Source organism: Trichosurus vulpecula, chromosome 6, assembly GCF_011100635.1.
Source record: "Trichosurus vulpecula isolate mTriVul1 chromosome 6, mTriVul1.pri, whole genome shotgun sequence".
In the NCBI taxonomy this organism is placed as follows: Eukaryota; Metazoa; Chordata; class Mammalia; order Diprotodontia; family Phalangeridae; genus Trichosurus; species Trichosurus vulpecula.
Window position 1 is genome coordinate 143,596,411 of NC_050578.1, and position 20,170 is coordinate 143,616,580.

General features: G+C 35.0%; 1 protein-coding gene across 1 annotated transcript in view; it reads left to right on the forward strand.

The window, feature by feature from the left end:
• LOC118854794 (ephrin type-A receptor 5-like) overlaps nt 1–16,586 on the forward strand; it is a 126,460-nt gene extending 109,874 nt beyond the window's left edge. The window contains exons 3-4 of the mRNA XM_036765038.1: nt 14,794–15,457; nt 16,477–16,586. Coding sequence (XP_036620933.1) covers nt 14,794–15,457; nt 16,477–16,586 — 774 coding nt within the window. The remainder of the gene's footprint in view (nt 1–14,793; nt 15,458–16,476) is intronic.
• The last annotated feature ends 3,584 nt before the right edge of the window (nt 16,587–20,170 follow it).

A 20,170-nucleotide genomic window follows, 5' to 3' on the forward strand; every position in this document is an offset into this window, starting at 1 on the left:
CATACAGCCCTTGCCTCTAAAAAGGGATCACATCATATAGGAATATATTATTTTTTTAAATGCCACAGATAAATAATACTTGAATTTCACAAATTTCTTCTCCCCCCTCCTTCCTGTTTACGATTTATTTATGTTTTTTTTACATTGGTTCAGTATGTAAATGTGTTCCTCTTATGGTTTACTTGAATTGTGCATCAGTGATTTCAGAATATATTTCATGTAGCTAAACTGACTTAGAGTGAGGAAATGAATGTCAACGTTAGAAACATACATAATTTCCCATTTAATTGCCACTTCCTTTGCCATGAATAGAATTGTTCATCAAAGTGCAAGAAAAATTTAAAGTTATTTTTTTTTAATTTTTATACACCATTCTAAACTCTGGCTCCAATTGTACTTTCTATTCAGTTTAGAGAAACAATACTGGATGAGTTATTAACAATGTTCCCAACTTGTCATAAATGGGACTATGCCTACCAGAGAAATATTTGTCTTTCCATTATGGTGAATGTTGAAGAAAACATCCTATTGATTTTTCCCCTCTTTTTTGGTATTATTTAAGCATTGTGTTGACATTGCTAAATCATCCTCTTTTTCAAATTTGAAAATGTAATTACTTTTTTCCTGAGGTAATATCAAGAATTCTCTTGCTTTGCTATTGTCCACAATAGGTCGCTGATCTAAAAAATGAAATGAAGCAAACAACACAAACAATAAAGCTTAAATTAAGTCATATAGTCATAAGAAAACTTTTCTAAATAAATTCACTGTATAGTACAGGTCACTTCAGCCCCAGAATCACAACTGGCAAGAATCTGCAGCCTTCACAAACCCTCTTTCTGATTGGATGGCTCCTCCCAGAGCCTCCTTTTCAAGAAGAACACCTACACCAGGCAGTTACTCTCTTCTCCCTGGGCAGCACTGATCTCATTTACCCTTCCCCCTACCTATTCACATTCTTTTTATGCTTTATCTTCTGCCATTAGAATGTAAGCCCGAAGGGCAGAGCCAAGATGGCATCTGGAAAGCAGGGACTTGCTTAAGCTCCCCACCTAGGACCCTACAAAACCTATAAAAACAGCTTTGAACAAATTCCAGAATTGCAGAACCCATTAAATAGCAGAGGGAAGCAGGGTTCCAACCCAGGACAGCCTGGATGGTCACTGGGTGAGGTCTATCACATGGGGCTGGGAGTGGAGTGGAGCAGACCCCAGCATGAGCTGGGCATGACCAACCAGACCGGGAGCTGGGCAGAAAAGGCCATAGGGCCCTGAATCACTGAGCTATGGCAGTTCCCAGACACAAACACCAATCAATCCACAAACACCAAAGACAACAGAGACGGTTAGTGAGAAAAGCTTCAGGGACAGACTGAAAGGAGTTCACAGTTTGGCCACCACCCCAGGGGCAGCAGAGGTGGTGCAGATCTGAGGATAGAACTACAGCTGCTGTTGCTTCTGGCCCCAGGCCCATTTGGTGGGAGGAATTAAGTGGAGGATCATAGCAGGAGTGCAGAGCCTGCTTACGATCTGAGTCGCGATATGGGTTGGCTGTTCTTGGAGTAGGAGGAGCGCTGGTGTGGCAGAACTTGCTGTGTAGAAATAGCTCTGAAAACAACAGCACAGTCCCTCAAGCTTGGGACAAAGTACTCTCTACTCTACAAGCAGTCATATCCAGACAAAAACACTCAAGGGTCAAGTAGTGGGCTGTGAACATGAACAGGCAGCAAAAATGGCATCAGATTCAGATTTTGACTTTGGAATTTTTTTTGGTGACAAAGAAGACCAAAACACACAGCCAGAAGAAGTCAACAAAGTCCAAGAGCCTACATCAAAAGCCTCCAAGAAAAACATGAACTGGTCTCAGGTCATGGAAGAGCTCAAAAAGGATTTGGAAAAGCAAGTTAGAGAAGTAGAGGAAAAATTGGGAAGAGAAATGAGAGAGATGTGAGAGAACCAGGAAAAACAAGTCAATGACTTGCTAAAGGAGACACAAAAAATACTGAAGAAAATTACACCTTAAAAATAGACTAACTCAAATGGCAAAAGACCTCCAAAAAGACAATAAGGGGAAGAATGCCTTGAAAGGCAGAATTAGCCAAATGGAAAAGGAGATCCAAAAGTTCACTGAAGAAAATACTACCTTAAAATTAGATTGGAGCAAGTGGAAGCTAGTAACTTGATGAGAAATCAAGATATTATAAAACAGAACCAAAGGAATGAAAAAGTGGCAGACAAGGTGAAATATCTCATTGGAAAAACCACTGACCTAGAAAATAGATCCAGGAGAGATAATTTAAAAACTATTGTACTAAATGAAAGCCATGGTCAAAAAAAGAGCCTGGATATCATCTTTCAAAAACTTATCAAGGGAAACTTCCCTGATATTCTAGAGCCAGAGGGTAAAATAGAAATTGAAAGAATCCACCAATTGCCTCTTGAAAAAGATCCCAAAAAGAAAACTCCTAGGAATATTGTCGCCAAATTCCAGAGCTCCCAGATCAAGGAGAAAATACTGCAAGGAGCCAGAAAGAAACAATTTGAGTATTGTGGAAATGCAATCAGGAGAACGCAAGATCTAGCAGCTTCTGCATTAAGGGACTGAAGGGCTTGGAATATGATATTCCAGAGGTCAGTGGAGCTAGGATTAAAACCAATAATCACCTATCCAGTAAACCTGAGTATCATGCTCCAAGGTAAAATATGGATTTTCAAGAAAAGAGGACTTTCAAGCTTTCTCAGTGAAATAGAATAGAAAATTTGACTTACAGAAGAATCAAGAGAGGCATGAAAAGGTAAAGAAAAAAGAGAAATCATAAGGGACTTACTAAAGTTGAACTGTTTTGTTTACATTCCTACATGGAAACATGATGTGTATAAATCATGACACCTCAGTATTAGGGCAGCTGAAGGGAATATACATGTATACATACATATACACACACACATATACATACATACATATATATATATATATATAGACAGATGGCACAGGGTGAGTTGAATGTGAAGGGATGATATCTAAAATAATAAAATGAAACTAAGAGATGAGAGGGTAATGTATTGAGAGAGAGAGAAAGGGAGAGATAGAATGGAATAAATTATCTCGCATAAAAGTGGCATGAAAAATCTATTCTGTTGGGAGGGAAGAAGGGGCAGATGAGTGGGAATGAGTGAAACTTGCTGTCATCATATTTAACCTGAGGAGGGAATAACATACACACTCAATTGGGTATCTTACCCTACAGGAAAGAGATAAAAACAGGGGATAATAGAAGGGAGGGCAGATGGGGGAGGAGGTAATCAAAAGCGAGCACTTTTGAAAAGGGACAGGGTCAAGGGAGAAATTTGGACAAAGGGGGATAGGGTACAAAGGAGCAAAATATAGTTAGTCTTTCACAACATGAGTATTGTGGAAGGGTTTTGTATAATGATCCTCATGTGGCCTATGTTGAATGCTTGCTTTCTTAGGGAGGGTGGGAGGGGATGGAAGAGGGGAGAGAATTTGGAGCTCAAAGTTTTAAAAGTAGATGTTAAAAAAATTTTTTTGCATGCAACTAGGAAATAAGATATACAGGCAATGGGGTGTAAAAATCTATCTTGCCCTACAAGAAAGTAAGGGAAAAGGGGATGGAGAGACTGGGGTGACATAAGGGAGGTTTGACTGGGGAACAAGTAAATCAGAATATATGTCATCTTGGAGTGGGGGAGAGGGTAGAAACGGGGAGAAATTTGTAATTCAAACTCTTGTGAAAATTAATGCTGAAAACTAAAAATATTACATAAATAAATAATGATTTTACCAAAAAAAAGAAGTAAGCCCCTTGAGGGCTAGTACTGTCTCCCCCACCCCCGTGCTTGTGTTTGTATTTCCAGTGCTTGACTCATAGTCTAAGTTCTTAATAAATTTTTTGTTGACCGAATGACTAACATGCTAGAAAATTTAAAAAGAACTGTATTGAAAACCTGTCTCAGGTACTTACCAATTTTGTAATTCTGTGTCTAGCTCAGTATGTTTTTATTCAGATGAGGAAACAGCCCAAAGATTTCAAGTAGGTTCTCCCACCTCACACATGTACTAAGTATATTACTTGATAGGATTTGATTCCTCTGAGCTTAAAGTTAGTGTTCTTTCCATTTTTAAATTTCTCTTTCATATTTAATTTAAAATTCATTTTTCATTTAAAATTTCTTCACCATAGTGGTGCAGCACTCGCAATGGCAGCAATAGCAACTAGCTTATCAGGTTGTTGTGAGGATCAAATGAGATAATGCCTGAGGAATACTGTAATAGATTACAGGATCACCTAGCAGTCTTTTTCTCTCCTTTTTTCATGATGCCTCTAACCAGCTCTTTAACAACAATGTTGGTTGGAGCTGCTGTGGGGTTGTAAGACCAATAATACCAGTACACAGAGGGCTGCTAGCACAGATTCTTTGTTCTGCTTTTCTAAAGAAAGCAACTTTAAGGGATTAACAATCTTACTTTAATTAAACATTGTAAAGGCAAGCAAAGTGGAACTTTTTACTGTTTTTTTTTTCTTTTGGAGTGCTTCTTAGCACTAAGGCAATCAAGTGCCTTTCATTGAGGTTTGCATTTGTTTGTAGGGAGGACCACGCTCTTTTGCTAATTAGGTCAGGAGAGGTTTTAAGCCCTTGAGATTTGGCCAGATGACACATTGGGTAGCTGTTTGAGCCTCGCCCCCCAGCTTTGGAATCCTGGATGTTGGATGTTGGTGCTCCTCTCTCTGGTAACTATGTATGTATTCCTTTGGTCACACAACTAGAAGCCTGTCTGTTGATTTGTGTTATTTTGCTCTGTTTGTATAATTTCTGCTTGTAATTTCAGTTTGTGTTTTCTCTGAAGTTCAGAGTGCTGACTTTTTCCCCTGAACTAAGTGAATGATATATTTATGTTTAATTAAAGCAAGGTTTTAAACCCCTTAAAGTTGCTTTCCTTAAAAAAGCAGATCAAAGAACTTGTGCTAGTAGCCCTCCTATGTGCTGGGGTTACACAGCCATAGTAGCTGCAAGCAGCATTGCTGTTACAAACAAATATATTTCATTCATTTGCTTGCCATTACAATCACCTAGCTCACTTATCAGCTGAGACTTTGTACTTTACAGCTAAGAAGACTGATAAATCATGTTCTGAATCTTTACATTCATGTGTACTCCTTGCTGATGGTCACAGAAGAGCCTTATTTCAGTGTTAGAAAATTTATTCAGGCAAATAAAGAGTTCTGTTGCAGAGGACAAATATGTTGCTAATTTGGCTATTAAAAATCAGACTTTTTAAAGAAGGCCATCTCTTGGAGTCTGTTGACTGTTAAAATGATTACTGAAATTTAAAAGAAAAAAATATTCCTCTAAAGAGGTAAAGGATTGCCAGAAATGTTTAGGGGTAGTAGAAGAAGGTTAATGAAAATCCCAAGTACCATTTTTTTCCACCATCATTTTGAGTATGGGCAAATACTAAATTTTTGTTAAATCCTAGGAAGTGCCATAATAGTATTTGGGGGAGGAATAGGCGAATGATGTGCCAGCAATTTACAAGTGAATAAAATGTTCATTTTTTTGTTTTTTTTATATCTTATCATGTAAATTTTGTCTTAGTGAACAAAATAAACTAATATGGAGAGAGATTAATTCAAATTTAAAAATTTATGGACTGAAGTGTTGCAATTGCTTTATTTTTAATTATATATTCCATCTGTTATTTTGTTTAATATTTAATAAGTTCCTGTTATAGCTTTGAGGTTGTTGAATTAGCAAATATTTTGTTAACCAATGTAGTGCATATTAAGTTTGATATTGCTTTTGATTCTCAAGTCATGTTCAGTATGGTTTTGAAAAAAAAAAGTTTATTCCAAGAATGAGTTTAGAATTTGCAACATAAGCTGAAAAAGGATTTGAATTGTATTTAGGTATGTACCAGTGGACTCCTTCAGTATGTTAAGGATGTTACTGATTTCATCTATGTGGCTCCATTGGTGCAGTTTCACAATCCCTATATACCGTTGTAGACAATCAACTTAAGTTGCTGTGGCTTAAAAACAAACAAATGATTACCTAATGAATGACCTCTTGTTAATAAATTAAATTGAGAACCACCTTAAGAAGAAAAATATCTTTAAAACAAAAATGGGCTATTGATATACTTTTTCGTGCCCTGTATAAAGATTTTTCTGAATGCAAACACATTTTTTAGCATTTCCTTATGTTATTATTATTTAACCTGGCTGTTACTACTGATTATTGTGCATTTGTTTTGTTTTTTTTATATTTTAAGTTTGCCATGAATTCACCTATTTCCTTGTAGATAGGAATTCTGGATAATTGGGACCTTTTCAGTATTTGTGCATGAAGGATGTGATTTTCCACTAGACAAAATTTGCTACGTACAAGCATCATAAAGTAATATATAGTAAGCACCTTGCTCTTGAAACATAGTTAGCATGTTTGTGTCTTTTTTGTTCATTTGTTCAAGTATACTTAGTGGCTGGTAGAAAATAATGTTTATGGAATACTGGTTTTCCTCACTAAGTAAGAGACTCTAGCAACACAACTCACTAAATTCAGAAAGGGTAAACATGCTCTATTTCATCCAAAGAAAGCCCAGTTTTACCAACAATATTTTTTTTTGTAAATTTGGGCAAGTCAATCACTCTCTCTGGAGCTCAGGTTCTTCTACTCTAAAACTGGGAGTTTTGGCCAAACTTAAAAATATCCCCAAGCTTTAAATCCTATATTTCAATAGAGAAACTGCCATAAAAGTGACCATGTCAATTAAATAGTTGTTTTCCCTAATTTAGTATTTAGGTTATCAAGAAGATAAGGTCGTGCAGAGGAAAGCTGCCTAAAACTTCTAGTTGGAGAATCTATATTCAGAATCTGATGCTTTACTACCAGTGTGGGTGTAGGCAAGTCTCTCAACCTCTCTGAGTCACACTCAGAGTTTTTTCACCTAGAATAAAATGGGAGGAAAGGGGTTGTCCTAGATCAGAGGTTCTTAACTTGTTTCTTGTGTCATAGACCCCTTTAGCAGTCTGGTGAACTCCATACATGATGTTTTTAAATGTATAAAATAAAATACATACATATATATATATATACATATATATATATATATATATATACATACATATATATATATATATATATATATATATATATACATATATATATATACATACAGGAAAGCCAATTATGTTGTTTGTAAAAGAAATAAATGAACAAAAAACAAGCTCGTGTGATTCATGTTTAGAAGTCCTGAACTATGAGGACTATTTAGGACTTTTCAGCTTTAAATCTATGCTATTGTAAAAATTTTATCTCACACCCACACCCCTCGTTAATGTAACTACCAATACACTATGACCAAAGTATTGTACCTACTCTTTGACCCAGCAATACCACTACTAGGTCTCTATCCCAAAGAGATTTTTTTTTTAAAAAGAAAAGGACCTATATGTAGAAAATATTTGTAGCACTCTTTTTGTGGTGCCAAAGAATTGGAAATTGAGGGGATGACCACCAATTGGGGAATGGATGAACAAGTTGTAGTATGTGATTGCAATGTTATTGTTATGGTACTCTAAGAAATGCTGAGCAGGATGGTTTCAGAAAAAAACCTGGGGAAAAAAACTGATGCAAACCTGATGCAAAGTGAATTGAGCAGAATCAGGAAAACGTTGTATACAGTGGCAACGATCAATTGTGAAAAACTTAGCTATTCTCATCAAGACAATGATCCAACGGCAGTGAACCATATAGTCATCCAAAAGCCAAATAAGAAAGAAGCTTCTGTGTGAGGGAAAAAAAAAAAACTTATCCCAAGAAGAAATATTTCTTTCTGGTCAGAATTAAGCTAGAGGTAATTGATTGTTAGCCAGGTTTTAACATCTCTCCACCAAAGGAAATCACTGAGGCTTCCTTAATGTTAATTGACTGAAAGGTGAAGTAAACTGCAGTGTCATCAACGGAAATGCTATGGTGCAGGACTCTGGTTTTATGAAATAGTAAGAGGCTAGTCAGTCAAAAATCTGCTTATATTTTAAAGGGATGTTTTCTTTATTGCCTTTAAACAAAGTGTGAACATGACAAGAAGCAAATTTTAATAATTTAATTTAAAATAGAAATTAACAGTTCAACTTTATGTAATAATATAACTTTAACTTTGGACTGCCACTTTCTTTGACACTAGAATAATGTTGTGGCTAAAAAGTTAGATTTTTGTATATGAAGCAGTTCATCAAAAGTACTGCATGATTTTCCGAAGGCAGTCTAGACCAGCCTCCTTTTGCTTTCTAATTCAGGGCTTATCTCATTGTACATTTGTAACATATGTACCAAATTTATGGGCTTGAAGAACTACATTTGACTAAATATCATAATATGCATAATAAGTATTCTTAATCTACTTTTCTTTTTTTCCTGTGAGGATTGTTAGGCTAAACTGTCTTGAGTGGAAATGCATCTCATTGAGAACACTGTCATGTGCACTCTAGATAATGTTGTCTTTAAACAGGCTCTCACCTTCTAGAGAGAATTCCTCTTCCATTTTACTTTGGCCTTGGATAGCCTCTGTGATTTAGAAAAAAAAACAAAAACTTTGATGAATATAGGTCTTCATGTTTTCTGCTTCATTTGATATTCAAAATCAAATTAAAGAAAGTAATGTCTATAATTCTTTGTACAGCAGAGATAACAGTGGATTCAGAGTCAGAGAATCTGGGTTCATACCTACTTATCACCTGAAAATTCTTTCATTTCTTTCTACCTTATTTCCCTTATCTGTAAAAGGAGGATTTGGACGTGGTGATCTCTCAGGTCGCTTTCAAATCTAAGTATATGATTATTTAGATATTGCATTATTTTAATCTAAGCATGAAAGAGAGCCTTTAAATTTACATTTTGCTCTCCTGAATTAAATACTATTTATACCAACAGACAATACCCAATTAGCTTAGGAAACTGCAAGTCAGAATGACTACTCTCAGCTGATTTTCTTTAGCTTCTACCTACTGTCCCAGTCTGTTGGACTTTTTTTTTTGTACTCTGATTCTGTTACCTAATATATTATCTATTTCAACCAGGTTACTGTCATTTGCAAGTGTAATAAGCTTCTAACTGACCATTCCTCCAGTCAATCACCTGGGTTAGCAACCTCAGAATCAATAATCCACCAGTCTCATTCATACTATTGTTGTTCATCCTTCATTTTCAAAGAGGACCAATGACATCTGGAGGGTAAAGTATTGACTTGTGGATGAATTGGATTTGAGTGAGGCACAGCTGTTCAAAATCATCAGCCTCATTCTCTGTAAGATTTAACAGAGGCCAGTGGCAAGACAGAAGTCAAGAGGATTGACAGTGGCCCATGAAGCAGTAGGTGATTTTGGCCTTTCAAAAGTAAGGTCATTCCCAGGTCTCAGTTTGTTTGAGGCCACACCCATTCAATGACTAAGGGCTATGTGAATTGAGACAAAAGATGGCCTAATTTACCATGCCAAAGATTACTGAATGGAGCCTCAGGCTCACTGGTTGTAGGAATTCAGTTTTGAGCAACCATACCTGGGGTAAATTGTTTTTCAGAATTTTACTCAAGATTTATTTCACATGATTCTAATTCACACATCGCTTGTTCCTGTCAAATAATATGATTGCTCTCTGTGGTGTAAGGCATACTATATGCCAGGCACTGTGCTAAGTGCTGTATGCTATCTTTCATCTCTCTGATTTTGCAAAATCTCTTCTACGTGGGGAGAATGTACTTCCTCCTCACCATAAGCTCCTAGAGTTCCTAGCTTCCTTTGAAATGTACTTCAAATGATAATAACCTGAGGACTCCAGTCATGATTCTACCTGTTGCTTGTGCCCTTCTCCCAGAAATTACTATCTGTCTACTTTATATATCTATTATATACAATTCTCTGTGTACATATATGTGTTATCTTGTTCTAATAGAATGTAAGTTCCTTGATGGAAGGGGCTATTCATTTTTTTTTTACTTTATAGCATCATTACTGGTACATAGAGATACTTAATAAATGTTTGCTTAGAGGTGACTCTATATAGTATAGCATACAACTCACATCGCTCAACAAAGCCTTCTTTATTGTGCCTATAAATGTTTGCTTATATAAATGTTCCATTCTACACTGCAATTTTAGCAGTGTTTGTAATAATTCAAAAGGGTATTTTATTTTAAACAGGGAAACTCAACAAATCAATTTTTGTTTCTGTAGTTGCATCACATGTAGCACAGTTCTATGTGATGTCAGAACACAAAAATAGTCCAGTGGATAGAGGGAGGCATATTTTGGTTCAACATAAGGAAAAATTAACAATTAGAACCATCCAAAAATAGAATCGGCTACTTTTGTCACTAATGAGTTTCCCACTCCCTTTATCTTAGAGACTTTCAATATCTGCATTCCCTCCAGGACTATCATTAATGGACTCCAATTGTATATTTCAAGTCCAAAGACATCCTATGGAGAAGCCCAAGCACTTACTGTAACTTTGGTGGTTGTGTCTGACTGGATGTACTGATTTAAATGGAACTGTCCCATTTGGGGATACATTTTGGGAAATATTCTTCTTAAAGAGAACATCTGGTTGTTTTGTTGCTACCAGTAAAGCAGGTGAGCTTATAAATCCCTCCAGCATGGTTAAACCATAATGACAGGCTTTCAGAGAAAAGGAAAGGGGTGGGGGTGAGAATAAAGCAAGGTTATGGATTTCTGTTTGTAGGGAGGAGAAAGGGAAGTCATAAGGTAGATCAGTGAAACTTAGAGCAATAGCTACAGAAGGAGGAGAGTAAAGAAGACCAACTTATTATGTGCTGTGAAATTTTAAAAAAATCTATAAATAACACATTTTGTCTACACACATATAGGTATATCTTTATATTCAAAGATGTATATGCATAGAAAGAAACACTAGACAGAGACATAAAGACAAATAAACATAAATTCAATATGACATGGTAGATAAAGAAATGTTTGGGATCAAGAAGACCTGAATTTAAAACATTTACCAGCTAAAAGTCCTGAGTTAGACATAAACTCTATGTTCTTCAGGCAACACTGTGATTGGAACATGAATGGGATAAGTCATAAGCTGGTTAGTCTGATTTTGAAGGGGGAGATCCACTTAGGAAACAACAGACCTTTCACATGCCTATGTTTTTTATTAGATTTCTTTTAATCATGAACACACATAAATTCAGGTATACACAATATATTTGAAAAACTTTTCTTTGGTCAATTCATAATGCAGAAAAAATGAATTGAATCATGTTAGGGTTGGGACATCAATAAAGGTGAATAAATACATTATTTGGCTATTTCCAAAAGCATCCCACCTCAAGTATATTTTAAAACTTCATGTTTTTTAAAGGTTACCTAATTTGTATATATGTCTGTGCATTTTATGCATAGGCATTTTGTTTTGGAGAAGGTCTAAAGAAGTTTCTCATTTAAATATGTAATATAAGTTGACAGGTAGCCAAAACCTGCATCATTTATTCTCCTGTGGCAGCCCATCACCATAATGTATTTTCAAGTGCCTTTTCTAATCTCATCATATGTCACTGTCTTTTAGTAAACACTTCTAGAAAAATTCTTAAGAACCAAATATCATTTTGTGTATATTGTTTAATGTTTGTCCCTAAATTATTGATCCCCCTCATTAAGGATTTATTTGGAGGGCCATGAATTATCTTTTTTTTTTTCTAAGAGGGAACATGAATTATGGGATAGGGAAGGGATGGTAGACTCAAATATTGCCTTTGGACTGTGAGCTACAAGACCATGCATTCTCTCCATCCATTCATACACAGGTTTGCCAAAATGGGAGCAAGGCTTTGTGGGAGTTGTTCTGTGTATCTTACATAACTGCTTATAGAGAGACTCATAGACATAATTATTTCAGTTAAAACTTTTTTCTTATTATTATAATGTCAGCCATATAAATAGAGGCGTTTATTTACCACATCATCCTCTTCATAAGGAAAAAAAAAAGAAAGAAAAAGAAACCTAGTATCTATTACTTTGGGAAATTGTGGCTTCTCTCTGTCTAATTGAGAACATGTAGAGAAATAAGATGTTTGTGCTCATACTTGAAAATCAGCACCTGAAGCAAGTGACTGTTGAACAGTTCTGTCAAATGCTGTGTAGCTTGTCTTGTTTAATAGTAGCTGTGGTATCTTTGCATACGCTGAGTGTGTGAATTGCCTACGATCATTTTCTCAGTGTCTGCTGCAGCCTCGAAGTCTGTTAACTTTCTTGTAGTGTCCTACTGTAATGTCTGATGCAGAAATAGGTCTCCTATAAGTGATTTAACACCTCACTGCTGAAATCCATTTGTGTTTTCCTTCTGAGGGCTATTAAAGATGTAGAGGAAACATTTAGCACCAAATTAATGTAGCATTTTGGTTTTAGTTCTGTGGATAGACTTGATTTGTTTTGCATAGAATAAAAGAATCCAATGCTTTCTAATATAATTCTTCAATTTCACTTAATTTAAAGGAAATGAGTTTAACTGCATCTTAAGTTATATTAATTTGAGGATTTCCTTGGTTAGCTTTGCTACTTTGTCTCATTTATGTTATGTGTTAGCTCTTTGCTCTTTGCAATATTCCTTCTGCATGAAGTATCAGTCTTAGAAATTGGGAATAATTGGAGTTTTAGCATAAATCTTTTTAGTGGAAAAAAACAAATCTGAAAATCAGAGTTGTCATAGGGCATGGGACAAAAATCTGAATTCCCCAAGCTGAGATAAAATTTGCACTTTTTTATAGTGGATAAAGGCATACATGAGAATTAACCAGAAAACGCAGAACTTATGTAAAACGATGCGATATGTAAGGTGGCCTTCATGATAAAATATTTATATCTTCCATTGTGAGGTTGCAGAGAAAATAAATTTTACCTCCTTAGCAATTTCTAATCTGCCTTATCTTTGATGAATGTTAGAATCCTGATACCAAATTGTAAGTCATGAGTGAGTCATAAAATCATGAAAATAATTTGCAAATAAAATTTACTTTCATCATGCATGTGTCTTTTTTCCTTTTTGGATCTTTATGGAGTGACCAGAAATATGAAAATAATATTGTATTTAATATCTAAATACATTAGTTTGAATTAATTTTTTATACCAAAACAACTCCTAGGATAACAAAATAACCAATTCTGGATCAGTACCATTTCACCACTGTGGGCTTTTATAACATGTTATTTCTTTTATTGTATTTTTACATTAAAAAAATTAACAAACACTTTTATTGTTGTTTCTCTCCTCTCTACTTTAAAAAGAAAAATAAAACAAAAACTTTATTAAATATGCATAATCAACCAAAGCAAATGCCTATATTGTCCATTCTAAAAATGTATATCTCATTCTGTATATTGAGTCCATCACTTCTCTCTCAAGAAATGGGTCAAATTCTTCATTATTGATCCTCTGAAACTATGATTAGTCATTGCATTAATTCCATTTCCATGAGAGGCTTAGAAATGAATTAAATAAAGTTAAATCTGGTTTTCCCCAAAGGCATAATTTCCCCTCCCATGATATATGCCTGTTAGTAGACTGTGTGTCTCTAAGGGAAAGTTTACCTTAGTTCAGTCATCCACCACATGGTTAGCTCTAGGCTCCACAACTCCTGAGGACTATCTTCTAAGCTGTAGTGGTGCTCTTCTCTGTTGGCAGAGTGATCATCCATACCACTGAAATTATATTTCTGCAAAAGTGTTGAAGTAAATTTCTCCATGGCACCAAGCGTGTCTATTAGGATTTATTATTTAAGGTTACTAAGATTTCATCACCAGTCAAAAAGAATTAGTGCATTGCCAAGATACTAGAAAGAAATAGCTTCAGTATGAGAACATCCAGGCTCACTGTATTCATGCACATACCTAGATAACTAGATGTAGTGCCTATACACAACAACATCCATTGGTGTATTTATTAGATATAACCTATTTCAATGTCGCAATACACATCATTGCAGTAGAGAAGCAGGAATATCTTAGTGGATAGAGAGGTAGAACTTGATTCAAATCTCATCTGTTATGTACATTTGCCCGTTGTTCACCTAGAAGGCACTTAATTTCACAGTGGTCCCTAGACAACTCTTTAAGACTATACATTGAACAAGAGTTGTTAATCTACATTAGTAGAGGTATTTTTTTTCCACAGGAGTTACCTACAGTAATGTAATTATAGTTCCAGAACAAAGATATATCTATGTTAATTGTACATAATTATATAATCATATATTGGACTAACTGGAACTTTTTTGGTCATGGAGATGATACTTTATTCCCCCACCCCTTTGTCTTTTTTCTTCCTTCTTTTCATATTTTATCTCCTTTCTTCCCATTATTGTTCTATGTCAACTCCACCCATAATGATACACACAGAAAAATATATTCTGCTGCCTTTTTCTCCTGATAATTTCATCCGAACTCTTCTTTTTTCCTTGGCTTTCTTTTAGAGGTCTTCTTTGGGGAATTTGCTTTCCATAGTCCATAAACCTATGAGGATTATAAGTAAGAGGTAGGAGAAGGGGTAATTTGGTCCACTACTTGGAAAGGCAAATATGAAGGAAAATAAATGAATTTCATACCCCTTTCATTTCTATATGCTTAAACCGATAATAGAAACTAATATGTCCATTTTCAGAAGATATTAAGGATGACAGAGAAGTATATGACATTCAAATTACACATTTTTCCTGTCTAATGAAAGCTGTGTTTTCTTTTTTCTTTTAATTGTACAGTGGGAAGAGATTGGAGAAGTGGATGAGAATTATGCCCCGATACACACCTATCAAGTATGCAAAGTTATGGAACAAAGTCAGAATAACTGGCTTCTAACCAGTTGGATCTCTAATGAAGGTGCTTCAAGAATATTCATAGAACTCAAATTTACCCTGAGGGACTGTAATAGCCTTCCAGGAGGACTTGGAACATGCAAGGAGACTTTTAATATGTATTATTTTGAATCTGATGAAGAAGATGGGCATAATATCAAAGAAAACCAATATATCAAGATAGATACAATTGCTGCTGATGAAAGTTTTACTGAACTTGATCTTGGTGACCGAGTCATGAAACTTAATACAGAAGTCAGAGATGTTGGGCCTCTGACCAAAAAGGGATTCTATCTTGCTTTCCAAGATGTGGGTGCCTGTATTGCTCTAGTATCAGTGCGTGTATACTACAAGAAGTGTCCTTCCGTGGTTCGAAACTTGGCGCTCTTTCCAGACACTATCACTGGAGCAGATTCTTCTCAATTGCTAGAAGTGTCAGGCTCCTGTGTCAACAACTCTGTGACTGATGAACCTCCCAAGATGCATTGCAGTGCTGAAGGAGAATGGTTGGTTCCAATTGGGAAATGCATGTGCAAAGCAGGGTATGAGGAGAAAAATGGCACCTGTCAAGGTAAGGATTTCCAATTAGAGATAGGTTTACATATGGATTGTCATGGGTAGTTTATTTCAAGAGTTTCGTTTATGTATTTTTTTCCTGCAACTGTTACTAGGAAATGATGTTTTACATGGCTAATTTATGGAATTTGTATCTCTTACAAAAGATGTAATACAATTTTTTTCAGATGCCTAATTAATGTCTATATTCCCAATATCAATATGAAGTATCATGTTGTTGGAGTTCTTTCTGAAAAGAAAAAAAAATTAAGGGACTAAGAATTTCATATGATTATTGTCTTTTAATATATATATGTTTGTGTGTGTATGTGTGTGTGTATGTGTGTGTATTTACAAAAAGTCTTCCAAATAAGATCTTGGGGAGAAAAGACTTATCAACAGAATACAATTTAACATATTAAAAGCATATGGTTATCATTACCTGCTCATTTTTAAAAACTGTGTCAACTTTAAACACATAATAACCAGGTTATTTAAAAAAATAGCCATTTAAAGATGGCACCAAGACAAAAAAGATCATTTCAAAGCAATTTTCACTTGCCGTTTTTTTCTTTGAATATTTCCTTTTAAACTGAATCTTGATCATGCATGTTCTCCTCATCATTTGAACATAATTCCATTTTGCCCAAAGTGCGGTAAGTTCCCTTTTTCCGCTGGGAAATTTATTAATGACTTTCTGGTAAAATAGAACTTTCTTTATTGCAAAGAGAAGAGAAATCTTGGGGAAAATGAAAAATGACTTCATTTCCCTTTTTTGATAAGGTTACTAGACTGGTAGATCAAAGAACACTGTAGACATGGGATGCACCTGGATTTCAGAAAACTAACATAGTCTCTAAATAATCTTTATGGACAATATGGAAGAAAGGCGGGCTATCTGATGGTGCAGTTAGTTTGACAAATTGAAGTCCAAAAGTAGTTGCTAATGGGTCAATTTCAATCTGTAGGAATTTCTCTAGCACTATACTTCTAAGTTCTTTATGTGATACTTTTCTGTACAATACATTATATTAGACTTGGATGAAAGCACATGTGATATGCTGATCAAATTTATGTGTAAGCTGTTAAGGATAATGAATACATGGGTAATAAAAGCAGGATCCAAACAGATTTTGATGAACTAGAATGATGGGATAAATCTAACAAAATGAAATTGAATAGCAGTATATGGAAAACCTCCAAAAGGGTTGATTGAAAAATCAACTGGACAACTTTAAAATGGGAGAAATGTCAAGGTGTCAACACTGTCAAAGTGTGGCCTAAACCTATTAAAATGTAACTTGGAAATATTTAATAAAATAAATTTTAGAATGCAATAAATCATAGATAATTATAATTTATGATTTTCTAAGTTAATGTGCTGTTCAGTGTGCTGTTTATTTTGGAGTTTGACACCACTGGCTTAGATAAAAGTTTATGTTATGAAAATTTGGATGTATCGGACCAAAAACTCAATGTAATTCAACAGTATAATTTGACAAACAAAACAAAACAAAAATAAACAAAAAGAAATTTTAAAAAAAGGAATGCTTTCTTGGGCAGCTTTATAACAGATATTGAATATCAGAACAAGGAAGTACTATGTTCTGATTAGACCATCTCTGAAATGTTTTGCTCATTTCTGAGTAGCACAGTCTTGGAAAGACTTTGGACATACATACAAGGATGGTGGGGAGGCTCAAAATTATACCTTCTAAAATTTCATTTAAGGGATTTGCGATGGATGTTTTATCTGGAGAATAGTGGACATTGGGAGAACTGTCTTTAAGTTATCAGAAGACCATCTTTTAGGAAAATAGTTTTCTTTATTCTAGACATTGGAAAAATTAGAATGAACTGAATTGAAATGGGTTGTCTCAGGTGGTAGTAGGTTTCCCTTTACCACAAATGTTCATAAACATCTTTGATGACCATTTCCCAGAAATGTTGGAAGGGGGATTCCTACACGGATGATGGATTACACCAGATCAAATTTTGTTTTTTTACCTAAAATCGTACTGTCCATGGACTGATTTCACTCCAGACACATTTCAAGGATTCTGTGAAGTTACATTGGGAAAAATACATACTTATTTTCAATAATCATTAACTGAAATTTAGCATTTCTCTCAATTATTATTTTTAAAGACCCAATATTATTCTGAGAAGGGATCTATAGACTGTACAAGGGGCTGTGATAGCAAAGGGTTAAGAATCTCTGTAGTAGATGACATGATTGGACTTCCTACTCATGGGTGGTGTGCTTCTGTGATTCAGTTTTGCCTTCTCATAGTTAACATCTGAACAAAAAATGCGATTTGTTTCTTACTTGGTGTATACATTTGTCTTACCTAAAGTAAATGGGAAACAAAGGTGTATTAAAGGAGGATCATGAAAATACCTCCTCATTCCTTGAATTCCCCAAGCATATAATGTTTCAAATCATAGATTTGTTCTTTCACAAGTCAAATTGGCTTGTTTGTAAAAAACCTTTATGTATACATTGATTATTTTCTCAGGAAAACCCAACTACTGACTGAAACCATTAACTACAGTGGATTCCCTTAATTATTTCTGTACCAAAATGCATAATAAAGTACTTGAATTTCCTTTTTTAGTAGAAGGCTCATTCCCCCTCTTAGTTGCCAATAAAGTAGAACTACATTTCCATGTTATCTATATTCCTTCATTCTGTGATGATGGTAACATATGCAGAAGTTTTATATAACTCAGAATTGGCTATGTAATTTGCTGAAATGCTGTTAGGTTAAATTTGTCAAAGTACTGGATAAAGTTTTGTCTATGAAAGGGTTGAAAAGAAGTTACCACATCTGCTATATGTGTACATACATATATTTTTATGCTAAGAATGGCATCACTTTCTGGGAGCAGTCTTCTTCATGGGAGCTGATATTTGTAACAATATGAAATATGAGCCTACCAGAACCTGTAAAGCCATTTTCCAAATCTCATTTTATTAAACCCTGCAAATTCCATCAATTTCATTGCTAAGTTTTTTCTTTTCTTTTGATAACTGTTTTTAAAGTAACATGACTTCTATATGACTATGGAAGTTTAGATAATGATGCAAAGATATCAGACCTAATATCCCTCTACCTTCATTGAAACCAGGATGAAGGATCTAATTTTTTTCCTTGAAATATATATTTTAGGAGAAAAATCTTTAAGTGCCTACATTGCATATTGAGAGAGAATTGTTGGAGAATATGAAGAGGAAGAAGGTAATATACTATAACAGTTGTGTGAACTTTTTGCACAGTGACAGGCTTTGAGCAACATACCTCCTTTCTCTTTATTTTCTTTTCTTTTCTTACTTCATTTCCTGCTCCTGATGAAGAGGGAGCAATAAACTGGAACGACTGTCCTGAAGAAACTGAGTTTATATGGACAGGGCAACCTTTCAAGCAAACTGTGATATTAGGCATCTAGGCCAGGGCCTAGAAAGCTGAACTTAGAAGAAGGAAGAACTGAATTTAAATACAACCTTTGACACTTATGGCCATATGACCTTGGACAAGTTTTTTTTAACATCTTTGTTTTACGGTTTTCTAATATGTGAAACATAGCTACTAATGACTGTACTATCTCAGAGTTGTGAGGCTCAAAAGAGAAATTGTATGTAAAACACTTCGCAAATTTTAATGTGTTGTAAGAATATTAGTTGTTTTTAATATTTTGATCATTGTATTCCAGTATGATTTATTTCCTTTGTAATCCTTTTTATTTTATTTTGTACATGTAAGGACATTATTCTGTCCTTATGCTTCCCAGAACAAACACACATGTTTAAGAATCTTTGTTCTAGTGGAAAAGTTTACAGTATAAAAAAATTCTATTCACTGAAAATTCCAGGTAGATATAGATTCAACCTTCTAATTAAAATAATTGACCCTTGTTTGTAACTGTGTAAATCAATTGTGCTTTCTTTGAGGCACTTTAGAATAGTAGAAAGAGTGGTAACCTTAGTCAAGTACTTTTTGGATTCATATCCTTGTTTTGCTACTTAGATGTTGTGTGACTACAGGCTAGTCACCTAACCTCTATAAGTTGCAGTTTCCTTCTCTTAAAATGAATACCAGGATCAAAGATTTAGAAAGACAGAGCAGCTTACTTAGGTCCAAATAGGTTGCTTGGCCAACATCATACAGCTAGTAAGTGACACAGCTGAAGTTTGAACCAAAATGTTAATGACTCCTAATACAAAACTTTCCCCCTGTAGCACATTACTTCTTTGCCATTTAAATTCTCTGAGGACCAGTTTCTTAATCTGTAAAAGGGGAATGATATTGTTGAGATACCTATCTCTCAGAGTTAACACAAGGCTCAAATGAGATTATGAAGTGAAAAGCCTAAAAACCTTACATCATTTTGATAGGACTGTTATCTGTCAAGGTTGTTCTTTTCTCTTCATACCCCACCCCCTTCTTGGATTGTTAGTCCCCCATACTTCCTATAAAGACAACAAGGGTCCAAGGCTCATGTTTGTCACTCCTTTAAGGTTACTTCCTAGTGACTACTGACTATATTGAAATGGCTTTTTGATCACCTAAGGGCATTAAATGTCCCATGCATATAGCTTATGAGCCCTTCAGACTTGACAGTTGTTCAAAGACTACATAGTCACTATACCTTATCCTTCTGGCTGGTTATGTTTCCATATGGAGTCAAGTTGGGGGGGTGCAATATGTTTACCCAAGTTAAGTGCTGT